General features: G+C 68.1%; 2 protein-coding genes across 6 annotated transcripts; one reads left to right on the top strand and one right to left on the bottom strand.

Annotated features, from left to right (window-relative positions):
• The first annotated feature begins 180 nt into the window (after window positions 1–180).
• Window positions 181–10,103, top strand: OPLAH (5-oxoprolinase, ATP-hydrolysing). 5 transcript variants are annotated; one of them, XM_032610665.1, is made up of 27 exons: window positions 185–493; window positions 952–1,175; window positions 1,251–1,442; window positions 1,946–2,045; window positions 2,126–2,249; window positions 2,335–2,530; window positions 2,612–2,777; window positions 2,885–3,023; window positions 3,117–3,184; window positions 3,311–3,576; window positions 3,673–3,785; window positions 3,877–4,047; window positions 4,196–4,333; window positions 4,425–4,563; window positions 4,685–4,797; window positions 4,984–5,135; window positions 5,648–5,808; window positions 5,887–5,988; window positions 6,060–6,234; window positions 7,869–8,053; window positions 8,178–8,324; window positions 8,410–8,544; window positions 8,706–8,855; window positions 8,983–9,140; window positions 9,233–9,393; window positions 9,548–9,645; window positions 9,891–10,103. In XM_032610665.1, exons 1-27 carry the CDS (start codon window positions 340–342, stop codon window positions 9,981–9,983), a joined length of 4,020 nt encoding a protein of 1,339 aa, XP_032466556.1. In that variant the 5' UTR covers window positions 185–339; the 3' UTR covers window positions 9,984–10,103. The 5 variants fall into 5 exon arrangements, with proteins under 5 accessions (XP_032466557.1, XP_032466555.1, XP_032466554.1 ...); XM_032610664.1 differs by having other exon boundaries at window positions 183–493; window positions 3,117–3,576; window positions 8,178–8,315; XM_032610663.1 differs by having other exon boundaries at window positions 184–493; window positions 3,117–3,576.
• LOC116742267 lies at window positions 9,729–12,130 on the bottom strand. The gene is made up of 6 exons (XM_032609593.1): window positions 11,885–12,130; window positions 11,660–11,801; window positions 11,223–11,567; window positions 10,804–10,945; window positions 10,522–10,582; window positions 9,729–10,443 (listed from the first exon to the last, which is right to left on the bottom strand). The coding sequence occupies exons 1-6, from the start codon at window positions 12,128–12,130 to the stop codon at window positions 10,330–10,332; spliced, it is 1,050 nt and encodes a 349-aa protein (XP_032465484.1). The 3' UTR covers window positions 9,729–10,329.
• Window positions 12,131–13,288: the final 1,158 nt, after the last annotated feature.

Genomic DNA, 13,288 nt, shown 5'->3' with positions numbered 1-13,288 from the left:
CCCCCAGCCCACAGCGCCTGGTGCGCCCTCGGGGAGTGAGGGGTTTCTCCAGGATGCCCCCCCTGCCCCCACCCCGGGGGTCGGGCCACTCAATTCTGCCCTCCCGCGTCACCCATCCCCCACCCCGGGCCGCCACAACCGCCGCACGCTGGGGGGGCGCGGTCCGAGGTCGTCTGCGCTCCGCCTGCCCCGGGGCACCTGGAGGAGGGTACCCGGGGCGCCCGCGCTCAGCGAGCTCCGGACCGGCGCAGGGCCAGGCGGCCGAAGAGCCCAGGTGCCCGGGGGCCGGGCCGCGGGGTGGGGCCGCGCCGGCACGGCGCCGCCCCGCCGGGGATCTTGATGGAGACGCCTGCCGCCCGCGGCTCCGGGCCACCCGAGCCTGACGCAACCGGAGAGCCCGGCGGGCCCCGCTTCCGGGCTGGGGGAGGGCGCGGGCAGGGCCCGGAGCGAGTGCGGCCGAACGGACGGCGAGCGACCGGAGCCGACAGGCCAGGTGGGCGCCGCGCCAGGATCCTCCCCGCTCCCCTGTCCGCACCCCCGGCCCCCACTCGCCCCCACCGCTCGCTCCCCTTCGCCTCCCGGCCCCGCCCCGTCGCCTGCGCAGGCTCCGCCCCGTCCCCGTGTCCCGCTCGGCCTCTGCTCCAAGGTCGAGCCTTTGGGAAGTGGGCCTTTCCTCACCAGCCCCCAACCCACGTGCCTCTTCGTGCTTAAGGGCCCAGAAACCCCAGCCCGAGGGCTCCCGCCGCGCCTCCTCCTTTGCAAGGCCTGCTCCAGGCCCTGGGGTCCCTTGCAACCCTGCGCACTGGAACTGGGGAGTGGGGGTCATGAGGCCCAGCAGGACTTGCCCAGCTCTGGCTCCACCCAGGGCCCCTCATGGGCGTGGAACCCCTGTCTTCTCCCCATCCCAGGATGCCCCCCAGGCCTCCCTGCTGACCCACTGCCTCTGTCCAGTGCTCCCAGGACTGCCGGCTGAAGAGTCGCTGCTGGACTCCAGCCCCACCACCATGGGCAGCCCGGAGGGGCGCTTCCACTTTGCCATTGACCGCGGAGGCACCTTCACAGATGTCTTTGCCCAGTGCCCAGGGGGGCACGTGAGGGTCTTAAAGCTGCTCTCAGAAGACCCTGCCAACTATGTGGATGCCCCCACCGAGGGCATCCGCCGCATCCTGGAGCAGGTGGCCAGGGCAGAGTGGTGGGGTGGGGAGGGACCTTGGGGCCAGAGGCCTGATGGCTGACCACGTGGTTCCCAGGAGGGGGGCATGCTGTTGCCGCGGGACCGGCCGCTGGATACCAGTCGCATCGCCAGCATCCGCATGGGCACCACGGTAGCTACCAACGCGCTGCTGGAACGGCGCGGGGAGCGGGTGGCACTGCTGGTGACTCGCGGCTTCCGAGACCTGCTGCATGTGGGCACCCAGGCCCGTGAAGACCTCTTTGACCTGGTGAGTTCATCCACGCCAGCAGGTGGCCAGCTCTGCAGCGCACGTTTTCCCTGGAGTGCCGTGGCCCCTCAGGGAGGGCGGTCCTTGGAAGGGTCAGTGCCAGCCCAAGGCCACCAGCTGATAGAGAGGAGGTTCCGGGCACTCGTAGTGGGACGCTGCGTCCCCCTAGCCCTGACTGGTCACGTGTTGTCCTATGCCTGTCTGCCGCTCCGCCCAGTCTTGGACCCTGACCCTCACCCCCACGGTTGGGCTCTGGGAAGGAGCTGCCTTTGTGGGGGTGGGGCAGTTGGCTGCACTCAGAGGCCTGGGGGCAGAGAGCCGCCCCCCGGGTGGGCCTTCCTGGGGCCACCCGCTCTGACTGTGTCACCCTGTTTCACTGTGTCTCCTGGGCCTGTGGACTGGCCTGTTGGGACACATCTGCTCACCTGCATTGCCCCACCCGTGCAGGGCCCCAGCAGGGACCCTCAGGCCTGGGACTCCTCTGAGCCTCTGCCTGCCCTCAGGCCGTGCCCATGCCCGAGATGCTGTACGAGGAGGTGCTGGAAGTGGACGAGCGTGTGGTGCTGTATCGAGGGGAGCCAGGTGCTGGGATGCCTGTGAAAGGTACGGATGCCCGAGTGTCGGGGCGCAGGGCAGCAGGCCCAGATGGGCCTTTGACGGGGCAGCGGCGGGCTTCCCTGCAGGCCGCACAGGGGACCTGCTGGAGGTGCAGCAGCCTGTGGACCTGGGGGGCCTGCGAGGGAAGCTGGAGGAGCTCCTGTCTCGAGGCATCCGCAGCCTGGCCGTGGTGCTCATGCACTCATACACGTGAGTGTGGGCTGGCTGGGGGTGCCGGCGGCAGGTGGGCCAGCGGGTGGGCAGGCAGCTCAGCGGCACTCGGACGCCATCGTAGGTGGGCCCAGCACGAGCAGCAGGTGGGCGCCCTGGCCCACGAGCTGGGCTTCACACACGTGTCACTGTCCTCGGAGGCCATGCCCATGGTGCGTATCGTGCCCCGGGGGCACACTGCCTGCGCTGACGCCTACCTCACACCCACCATCCAGCGCTACGTGCAGGGCTTCCGCCGTGGCTTCCAGGGTCAGCTCAAGGTGAGGCCCCCCGCCGGCCCGCCCCTGGCCACCCCCGCCCTGCGCCGCCCTGCCCCTCACTGCCCACCTGCCTGCCCACAGGACGTGCAGGTGCTGTTCATGCGCTCCGATGGTGGCCTGGCGCCCATGGACTCCTTCAGTGGCTCCCGCGCTGTGCTCTCGGGCCCTGCTGGGGGCGTGGTTGGTTACGCAGCCACCACCTACCGGGTGGAGGGTGGCCATCCTGTCATCGGCTTTGACATGGGAGGTATGAGGGCCTGAGGGTGGGGTCCGGGGGAGCCTCAGATGCCGGGCTGGGCAATGTCAGGCATCCAGGTCTGTGGGATGACCCCTTACCACCCCGTCTCCCACCAGGCACGTCTACCGACGTGAGCCGCTATGCTGGCGAATTTGAACACGTCTTCGAGGCCAGCACAGCTGGTGTCACCCTCCAGGCCCCCCAGCTGGACATCAACACTGTGGCAGCTGGTGGGGGCTCCCGCCTCTTCTTCAGGTCAGCCCTGTCCCGCACCTGGGCGGGACCCCCAGCCCTGCCTCCCAGCCCTGCCTCCCAGCCCACCTCCACCTCCAATTCCCCTCTCCAAAGGTCAGGCCTCTTCGTGGTGGGGCCAGAGTCTGCAGGAGCCCACCCTGGCCCCGCCTGCTACCGCAAAGGTAAGAGCTGGCATGTGCTCTGCCAGTCCCCTTCCCACACAGCCCCGGCCCAGCGACCCCTCCAGCCCACCCCCACTGCCCGCTCCCGGCGCTCACCTCCAGCCCCACACCGTGCACACCTCCCAGGAGGCCCCGTGACCGTGACGGATGCTAATCTGGTCCTGGGTCGCCTGCTGCCTGCCTCCTTTCCCCGCATTTTTGGGCCGGGAGAGGACCAGCCACTGTCCCCGGAGGCGTCCCGAAAGGCCCTGGAGGCTGTAGCCACTGAGGTCAACAGCTTCCTGACCAACGGGCCTTGTCCGGCCTCCCCACTGAGCCTGGAGGAGGTGGCCATGGGGTTTGTGCGTGTGGCCAACGAGGCCATGTGCCGGCCCATCCGTGCGCTCACGCAGGTACAGCCGCCTTTCCCCTCGCCCAGGGGTGGGAGACAGGATGGGGGAGGGCCGGGCGGGGCAGGGTAGGCCACTGATCCCCTTCTGGCTCCCCAGGCACGAGGCCACGACCCCTCGGCCCACGTGCTGGCTTGCTTTGGGGGAGCTGGTGGGCAGCATGCTTGCGCCATCGCCCGGGCCCTGGGCATGGACACCGTGCACATTCACAGGTGTGTCTGGGTGTGGTGCGTGTGTCCTGGGGCCGGGGGGCCACTTTGGGAGGCACCCCACCCTTTCGCTGTGCGGTCCCTGTCCCCCTAGGCATAGCGGGCTGCTGTCAGCACTGGGCCTGGCCCTGGCAGACGTGGTACACGAGGCACAGGAGCCCTGCTCCCTGCCCTATGCTCCTGAGACCTTTGTGCAGCTGGACCAGAGGCTGAGCCGCCTGGAGGAGCAGTGCGTGGATGCCTTGCGGGCCCAGGGCTTCCCCAGGTGGGGCTCCGGGGGCTGCCGGGCCAGGTGGAGGGCCTGCCGCATCCGAGCCGCTTCACTTGGGGCCTCTTCGGCGGCAGTCAGGGAGGGGTGGCCTAGGTGTCCTCAAGGGTACCCAGTGCGAGTGCCCTGCCTGTCGCCGTTGCAGGGCTCAGATCAGCACCGAGAGCTTCCTGCACCTGCGCTACCAGGGCACGGACTGCGCCCTGATGGTGTCCGCCCACCAGCACCCGGCCACTGCCCACTCACCCCGAGCCGGCGACTTTGGGGCAGGCTTCGTCGAGAGGTATGTGAGCTCCGCGTCTTGGGAGCCCTGGCTGGCGTCCGCTGGCCTGGCTGCCCGCCCTGATGGCTCTCTGGGACCTCCGGGTGTGCAGGTACATGAGGGAGTTTGGCTTCATCATCCCTGAGCGGCCAGTGGTGGTGGACGACGTGCGGGTGAGGGGCACTGGCCGCAGTGGCCTTCGCCTCGAGTACGTCCCGAAAGCCCAGAGTGGGCCTCCCCGGGTAGACAAGGTTGGTGGCCCTGCCTGTGCCCGTCCACCCACACCCACTGGGACACGGGGACAGGTGTGGAGGGGGAGACGCGGGGAGGGCACCGGCCCTAGGAACTTCGCTCACCTGACACCCTCCTCAGACGACCCGTTGCTACTTCGAGGGGGGCTACCAGGAGACCCCCGTGTACCTGTTGGGCGAGCTGGGCGCCGGGCACAAGCTGCAGGGGCCCTGCCTCCTCATTGACAGCAACAGGTGGGCTGAGGGCCGGGGCCACGGCTGCCGGGGCTAGGGTGACCCGTGGGGCCCAGGCTGCAGGAGTCTGAAGGGCTCTCGGGTCCCTTCCTGGTTGGGCTGCTTCTGGGCCTGGGCACGTGGGGTCCCTGCTTGGGAGGGGTGTGTGGCCTGGCTCCTGCAGCCCCTTTGCTGCCCTGCCCGCAGTACCATCCTGGTGGAGCCAGCCTGCCAGGCGGAGGTGACTGAGACTGGGGACATCCGCATCTCCGTGGGGGCTGAGGCCCCCGGCACGGTGGGTGCCCAGCTCGACCCCATCCACCTGTCCATCTTCTCCCATCGCTTCATGAGCATTGCTGGTGAGTGGCTTCCACCATCCTGCTCCCCCGCCCCGCTCCCTGCGGCGCGCCAGGCAGGGGTGTGGGGAGAGAAAGCGTGAGCCGGGGGAAGGGGCGGAAGCGGAAGCCGTCCTGCGGTGGTGCAGGCAGTGTGGCCCTGGCCCTGGGATGGCACAGCCCCGCTTGCACTGCAGGCCCTGGGCAGGGTGGGCGCTTTTCTCCTCCCGGCACCACGCGATCTGGGCTCTGCACGGTGAACCCAGGCTCTGTGCCTCAGCACCAGTTTCTTAATGTACGAAGCAGGGCGTAGGGTTGGTGGGGGCGCCGGGCAGTGGGGAGCAAGGGGGTGCTCTTCACGAGTAAGATGCGGCTCGGCCATGGCCTCGCAGTGTCTGGGTGGACCATCGCCCGCTTCGGGTCCTGGGTCCGGGACTCAGAGGCCTTGAAGGCGGTGGGCCCTGCCTCTCCGTACCCCGGGAATGCGCTGTGGATGGGGTGGGGCCAGCGGGCATCTGGTCACTCTGTGTCCCCAGAGCAGATGGGCCGCATCCTGCAGCGCACGGCCATCTCCACCAACATCAAGGAGCGCCTGGACTTCTCCTGCGCCCTCTTTGGACCCGACGGGGGGTTGGTCTCCAACGCCCCTCACATCCCTGTGCACCTGGGTGCCATGCAGGAGACGGTGCAGTTCCAGGTTCGGCGGGCCCCTCTCCCTGCCCCCCGCCCCTTGCGCAGGCCCCCTCCCCACTCTGCACCCGTCTCCTGGCTTCAGATCCAGCACTTGGGGGCTGACCTCCATCCCGGCGACGTGCTACTGAGCAACCACCCCTGCGCGGGGGGCAGCCACCTGCCAGACCTGACCGTCATCACACCGGTGAGGGTCGCTGCCCAGGTACCTTGGGTGGTAGGGCCGCCGGCGCCCCTGACTGTTGCCCTCACCCCTAGGTGTTTTGGCCGGGTCAGACGCGGCCTGTGTTCTACGTGGCCAGCCGTGGGCACCACGCGGACATTGGGGGCATCACACCGGGCTCCATGCCCCCCCACTCCACCACCCTGCAGCAGGAGGGCGCCGTCTTTCTGTCCTTCAGACTCGTCCAGGCGGGTGTCTTCCAGGAGGAGGGTGAGTGGGAACGGGTCTGGGGTGGGGCTGAAACACCTGGCCGCTTCCTGCAGCCAGGCTGGGCTGGACACGGGGATGCAGCCCCCGCTGCCCCCCTCCCCCCTGGCCTAAGCCGGCCTCCAGGCTGAGGGAGCTGGTCGGTGACCCCCCAGGGTGGTTGCAGATCGCCTCTCAGAGGTGATCAGACGAGCTGAGCTGAGTTCTGCCTGGGTCCAAGGAGGCCTGGAAGGTTTGGGGGTGGGGAGCTGGCCAGGACACCCAAGGGATTGGGCGCAGGAGGGGAAGGAGCCTATTTTAAGGTGGGCGGCTGCTGGTGGCGTTTATGATTTACACTGGGTTTGCACTGGGTCTGGGGACTGCAGAGACACGGCAGCACCAGCGGCCAGGGGCTGCAGGCTCTCGGAGAGCTTTCCTGGGCCTGGGTCAGTCACTGGGCAGCTGTGAAGGGCTTCAGCTGGGCCTGAGCTGCCTGTGCACCAGGCAAGTCCCCCGCCTATGTGCAGGGCGCATGGAGGCTCCTGCAGGCCGGGCAGGGGGCGTGGGGTGGGGGCAGCTGCTCTCGCCCTGGAAGATGCTGAGCCTCAAGCTGGGAAGCAATGGTGAGGGTGTTTTGGAGGTCAGGGTTGCTAAGTGGTGGGATTTGGGCAGCGGGGAGGGAATCAAGTTTGGACAGCCGTAGGATGGAGGTCCTGGCACTGCAGTTGCCAGGAAGGTGGGACAGAAACTGCAATGGGATCTGGGGGTCAGGGACAGCTGGTGTGAGAGCCCTGGGGGCATCCCAGAGTGAGAACAGGTGATGTGGGCAGGGTGGAAGGTGGGGTAACAGAGCCACAGGCAGCTGTGGGTGCTGAGAACACGAACAGAGTGACTGAGGCCTGGCTGCTCCCTTGGTCAGTATGGGGTGGGGGCAGAGGGTAGGGGTCACCGAGGGACCTGTGCAGGCATGTCTGGCAGAGGACCCAGTGGCCAGGGAGCCTGGGAGGACCCTGATGCAGACTCAGGAGGGGAGCTTTCCCGAAGCAGGGAGTGGTCCACGGGGCCAGAACCTGTACTGCTGCCCGAGGTGGACGCCTTGTCCAGATCTTTTGGGGGCGGTGGCGGGGCGCACAGGCAGCCATGCTGGCGCTCTTTCAAAACGACTGGCTGTGGCGGTGAGTTCGGGGCCCCAGGGCTGAGGGCAGTGTGAGTGTGGGAGGGTTAAGGGAAGTGGTTTTTCCTGCTGGGAGAGGGGAGGGGAGCCCAGAAAAGGCTGGAGCGTGTGGGCCCCGTGGTGGGGAGGTAGGGCAGGAGAAACGAAGGAGGGAGGAGAGTTTGCTGAGGGAACCTTCCCCCTGCCCCGCCCCCTGCCCCGGGTACCTCCAGCCCACGTGAGATCATGGTCACGGTCAAAGCTGCTTGTCCCATGCTAGGGTGCCCTGGGGCATTGTGGTGTGGGAAGAAGGTTCAGTAGCTGACGGAGGGAAGCTGGGGATTTTCAGGGACCTGGAAGAGCCAGCAGGGTAGCCAGTGGGGAGCCAGTGATGGGCCAACATGTGGTCCCTGCAAGTGCCCCAGCAGAGAAGTACAGCAGGTGGAGCAGGGCACCAGGTTGCCCTGGGACTTTGAGTGGCTCAGTGGCGATCCCATCCATTCAGCGGTAACTGAAGCCCTGCGGGCACCAGGCAAGATTCCAGGCTGCAGCGGAACACGGAACCTGCACGACAACCTGTCAGATCTGCGTGCCCAGGTGGCAGCCAACCAGAAGGGCATCCAGCTGGTGGGCGAGCTCATTGGGCAGTACGGCCTGGATGTGGTGCAGGCCTACATGGGCCACATTCAGGTGGGCCGGGGGGGAAGGAGCAAGCCGGCAGCTCTGTGCCTGCCCCAGGCAGGTGGACGGAGGTGGGGGGCACCTGGCCCACCTGGAAGGTGGCGCGGCCGTTACTGAACATACTCTCCACCAGGCGAACGCTGAGCTAGCTGTGCGAGACATGCTTCGGGCCTTTGGAACCTCCCGGCAGGCCCGGGGCCTGCCCCTGGAGGTGTCTGCAGAGGACCACATGGACGACGGTTCTCCCATCCGACTCCGAGTGCAGATCAACGTGAGTGAGGTCAGTCTTGGGAGGACGGACCTCCCCAGGCATCAGGGCCGTGGCCACCCGGCTGCTGACTTCTCCCCTCCTCTCTGGCGGGCAGGGTAGCGCGGTGTTTGATTTCAGCGGCACGGGGCCCGAGGTGTTCGGCAACCTCAACGCGCCTCGGGCCATCACACTGTCTGCGCTCATCTACTGCCTTCGCTGTCTGGTCGGGCGCGACATCCCACTCAACCAGGTGTGCAAGGGTGTGCTGTGCACACGGACAGCAGGTCAACCCCAAGCCCCATGTCGCCCTGAGGGAGCCTGGGGCTAGGTCAGCCCAAGGTCGGACTGATCCTAGGGATGTGTGTGGTGTACCTCCCAACTCTTCTTGAGCACCGGTCCCTCTCCCCACAGGGCTGCCTGGCACCGGTGCGTGTTGTGATTCCTAAGGGCTCCATCCTGGACCCATCCCCAGAGGCGGCGGTGGTGGGCGGCAACGTGCTTACGTCGCAGCGGGTGGTGGACGTCATCCTGGGGGCCTTCGGGGCCTGCGCTGCTTCCCAGGTGTGGTGGGCCGGTGGGCACAGCTCTGGGGCTGCTGGGGGCGGGGGGAGGGGGGAGGGCTGCAGGCTGCGACTGGCCGAGAGGGGACGCACCCCCAGCCAGTGCAGCGGCCACTTGCCCCTGCCAGGGCTGCATGAACAACGTGACCTTGGGCAACACCCACATGGGCTACTACGAGACGGTGGCGGGCGGCGCGGGCGCGGGCCCCGGCTGGCATGGGCGCAGCGGTGTGCACAGCCACATGACCAACACACGGATCACCGACCCCGAGATCCTGGAGAGCAGGTGAGCCGTGCAGGAAGGGGTGGGGCTGAGGAGCCGGGCCTGGGCTGGAGCGGGGGGGGGGCGGGCTGGGCTGAGACCCTGGCCCCGCGCAGGTACCCAGTTATCCTGCGCCGCTTTGAACTGAGACTGGGGTCTGGGGGGCGCGGCCGCTTCCGGGGCGGCGATGGTGTTATCCGCGAGCTGCTTTTTCGTGAGGAGGCGCTTCTGTCAGTGCTGACCGAGCGCCGCGCCTTCCAGCCTTACGGCCTTATGGGTAAGTGGCTCCCTTCCCCTCTCCCCCCAGCCCATCACGGCCCTCAGTCCCCCACCCACCTCCTGTCCCATCTACCCCCCTATTCCCCCACCAACTCCCCACGTCTCTCACTTCCTTGCCTCCTGGGCCACCCCCACCTTGCCTCTTCTTGCAGGGGGTGAGCCCGGAACCCGTGGCCTAAACCTACTGATCCGGAAGGACGGCCGGACAGTAAATCTGGGTGGGAAGACCTCGGTGCTTGTGTCCCCCGGGGTAAGGATTGCGGCCTGGCCTGGCCCATCCCTGCCCCCACCCCCAGCTGCCCTCATCCCACAGAGTGAATGGAGTTGCACAGATAACTAGAGACGGAGTTTAATTTGGCTCCTGAAGGATGGGGGCTGCAGACTCCTGGGGTCCCAGCTGGCTGCTGTGGCCGCACTGCCCCGCCGGGGAGGGGATGGTGGCAGGAGACAGGCAGAAGCCCATCCCCACGCTGAACCTTCTCCTCTGCCCCACAGGATGTGTTCTGTCTCCACACACCAGGCGGCGGGGGGCTATGGGGACCCAGAGGACCCCGCCCCCTCTGCCGGCGTCGCTCCTGCAGCCCCTAGCCTTCCCTGAGCGGGGCAGCGTCTATGAGTACCGCAGGGCCCAGGAGACTGTGTGAGGGAGGGCCCCGCACAATAAAGATCCCTGAAGTCGTCCTGTCCAGTGGCGGCTGGCCAGGCTCACGTTCTGCGTCCCTGTCTGTCTTTCCACCCGTGCTGGCACCTGTCTCCTCCATACCTGCCTTAGGAGGGCTTGCAAGTCCCACAGCCAGGTGGTCCGTAAGCCCCGCCAGGGCGGGTGCTGAATGTCACCCCGTTCCACCTCTTGGGGGCAGGAGTCAGGTTGAGGGGTCGCCCCAGCGCCAGCAGGCCCAGCACCCTGAGCTCTGGGCTCTGGCACATACTGGGCTCAGAACGCCTCCGGGTCCTCCTCGGTAGGTGATGTAGTCCAGGCGCCGGCCCGCCAGTGCTCAGGGAGGGCCTGCCAGGGAGTGGCGGCGCCCCTTCCTCCTGCTCCAAGGCCCTGAGGAGGGTGGCAGTGTCACCAAGGTCAGGGCAGCCCTCCTTCCGGGCGTTGCCTGGCCCCCAGGTGGCCACTCACCTCAGCATCTCCGCGGAGCAGGCCACGGAGTGGCGGAGACGGCAGGATCTCGGCCGCGTTCCTGGGGAGGGCGGAGGAGGGCGGGGAAGGGCGGTATCAGTGGGAGCCTGGCCCGCGAGCCCGCCCTAGGTCCGTCCGCCCCCAACCGCGGCGCGTCCCCGGCCGGCGGCGGTCCCGGAAGCGGCTGAGCAGCTGGTGCCGCTGCTCCCGCGCCTGGTCTGCGGAGAGGCCGGCGCTCGGTGGGCGGGGCCGCCCGCCCGCCCCGCTGCAGCCTCTTCTCACGTAAGCGCGCAGTTGTCGAAGTTTAGGTCACCCAGGCGCACACTGAAGGCCACGGCCTCGTCACTTTGGCGGCTCTCAACCTCGGACAGCTCGGCCCAGTCCAGCAACAGCGTCAGCTGTGTGCGGCGCAGGAGCCCGTCCTCTGCGGGGCGGGGTGGGTTGGAGCGGAGGGACGGGGAGGGAAGGAAGGCTCAGTCCGAGGTGCCATTCTGCCTCCTGGACACCCAGCTGCGCCCGCGCCTTCCCCCGCCCCGCCCGGTCCCGATCTGTGAGCCCACCAGCACTCGAAGGGACTGGCGGCGCCTGGGGCAGTGAATAAACGGTGGGGGGAGGGGAGGTGCAGACAAGGATTGGGGCTCCGCGCAGAGTGAGGGGGGGGCGGCCCGCCCACGAGCCTACGAGCAGCCAGTCGGGCTCACCCCTCGGCGAGTGCAAATGCGTGCAGTGCAGGAAAGCCCACGATGCGGCGCCCGTCCGGGATGCCCAGCTGCGCTTGGGGACCTTCGCGCGTTCGACCCCATGCCCCGCCCCCTTCCGGGTTCCGGAGCGCCGCGGCCGGTGGGCGGGCACCTGTGCAGAAAGTAGTCCCTTGGAGGCCAGCGCATCCTCGCGACGTGCGTGAGGAAGGACTGGAAATCTGCGCGTAGCAGCGGGTAGCGCGAGGCCAGCAGCAGCCCGCTGCCCAGCAGCTTCAGGTGTAGCCCGGGCTGCAGGCCGAATGTGCCACGTCGTACGACACCGGGCCCAGACTGGGTGCCAGGCGGCTCAGCAGGCGTCGCTCTGCGCGAAGATGGAACACGTCCTGCAGGCACATGAAGTCCAGCCTCGCTGGCACGGCACCCCTGCACTGACCAACTGCAGCCGGTAGCCCCATAGGGCGAATGCCGCAGGCCGGCAAGCAGCACGGCGCCCACGGTCTCGGCCCGCCTCTGGTTGTGCGCCAACCCGTCGGGGAGCAGGCACAGGTTGACGCCGAAGACGCCGAAGCTGCGCGCGGGCTCAATTGGGGGGGCGCCAGGGCGTGGGGGGCGCCCAGCACTGCGGAGGGGGCTGGTAGCAGAAGGGACGGCGCCAGGCTTGCAGCAGCAGGTCCGGCAGTGCCACAGGCAGGCCGACAAGCAGCGGCAGCGGCAGAGCCGCTCCGGCGCTCAGCCAGATCTGGTCGCTCGGGCGTGCGGCCGGCGCCCAGCAGCCCAGCAGCTGGTCCAGGGCCCAGCAGGCCGAGAAACGTAGCGCGCGGGCCAGGCCGGAGAGAGCGTGCAGCACAGGGTGCGGGCAGGGGGAGGGCCGTAGGGCGCAGGGCGTCGGGGGCCAGTCGGGCGGGCATGGCGTGGCGCGCGGGGCTCTTGGTAGCAAGTCTCTCCGACGACTCACTGGCTTCCAGCGTGCGAGTCGACTCGTTCGTGCGTGCCCGGGAGCTGCAGGGGAGTCACAGGGGTCAAGGCCACGTGGCACAACTTGTGCGCGGAGGCGGCAAGGCGCTGAGCCCCCGCGAGCCTGGGGGTATGGGCACAGGCGGAGCCACCGGGGAAGCCGCCCGTCTCCTCACCCGCACGGAACCAGGGCGGCGGTTGGAGAACAAAAGGGAAAGCGAAAGAGACCCTGGTCCCGCCCCAGATCCTTCTCGCCCCGCCCTCCCCTGAAAGCCGAAGGGAGAACCCCCAGACCCGCCCGATGGGAGCGACTTCTGGGTGCAGCCCACACCAAGTGGAGCGCGACACTTTTTAATGCGGGCCGGCGCAGCGACAGGGAGTGGAGCGCGATGCGCGCTGCATCCCCCTCTCCCTCCTCCCGCGAGTCAGAGCGTAATGGCCCCGGCGCTCCCGCTGCCCAGACTGCGGGATCTTCCCCACCCCGACCTGCTTCCCCCAAGTCCGAGGAAGGGGCGGACTCGGAGAGGCTTCACCAGCCACCGGCTCAGCGCCGGCACCGCCCACAGTGGAGGCGGCTCTGTGACCCTCCCCCAAGAAGCTTCCAATCCGGGGGAAGGGCTGTTGGTTCGGCCCCGCGCAGCAGGCCGGGCCGCCGGGGCACGCGAGCCAGGTGGAAGCCAGCTCCGCATCCACGGAGCCTCTTGCACCCGCTCTGCTGCCATCCCAGGACCGAGCCGCCTCCCGCTTGCTCAGGCGCTGCCCTACCCTCCACCTTCCTAATTCGAGCTGTGAACCAGTTCCTAGAGCTCTTAAGGTTGTCTCTTAAATTGCCCTGAAGTTTGGGCCAGGGCTGCCCTTCACACCTACAGACATGGAGGAGAAGGGGCTTCTGCTCTCCCCCGCAGCCCCCAATTTTCCAGAAATCCCTGATACCTTTTACAAATCAAGATCTGGTGCTGGGTGTGCTCGTTGCTGTGGGTTTGCCCCATTGCTAAGCCTTCTCAGCAGGCAGAGCTAGAAGGTCTGTATGTGTAGCTCTCTGACATATCTATACACAGAGGCCTGCCCTGCCTTTCCCAGGGGTCTGGCTTCATCTCCTGAAGTAGCAGCCC

Source organism: Phocoena sinus, chromosome 17, assembly GCF_008692025.1.
Source record: "Phocoena sinus isolate mPhoSin1 chromosome 17, mPhoSin1.pri, whole genome shotgun sequence".
NCBI classification, from domain to species: Eukaryota; Metazoa; Chordata; class Mammalia; order Artiodactyla; family Phocoenidae; genus Phocoena; species Phocoena sinus.
This window is presented reverse-complemented; position numbering and strand designations above follow the sequence as displayed.

Excerpts from the sequence above, each read along its gene's own strand:
- OPLAH (XM_032610663.1), top strand. The coding sequence starts at position 340 with ATGGAGACGCCTGCCGCCCGCGGCTCCGGGCCACCCGAGCCTGACGCA. Across the intron at positions 8,545-8,705 it reads GCGACATCCCACTCAACCAG|GGCTGCCTGGCACCGGTGCG; the intron begins GTGTGCAAGGGT and ends CTCTCCCCACAG. Across the intron at positions 8,856-8,982 it reads GGGCCTGCGCTGCTTCCCAG|GGCTGCATGAACAACGTGAC; the intron begins GTGTGGTGGGCC and ends TGCCCCTGCCAG.
- LOC116742267 (XM_032609593.1), bottom strand. The coding sequence starts at position 12,130 with ATGCCCGCCCGACTGGCCCCCGACGCCCTGCGCCCTACGGCCCTCCCC. Across the intron at positions 11,802-11,884 it reads GCACTGCCGGACCTGCTGCT|CCCGCGCGCAGCTTCGGCGT; the intron begins GCAAGCCTGGCG and ends CCCCCAATTGAG. Across the intron at positions 11,568-11,659 it reads CTATGGGGCTACCGGCTGCA|CCGCCTGGCACCCAGTCTGG; the intron begins GTTGGTCAGTGC and ends ACGCCTGCTGAG.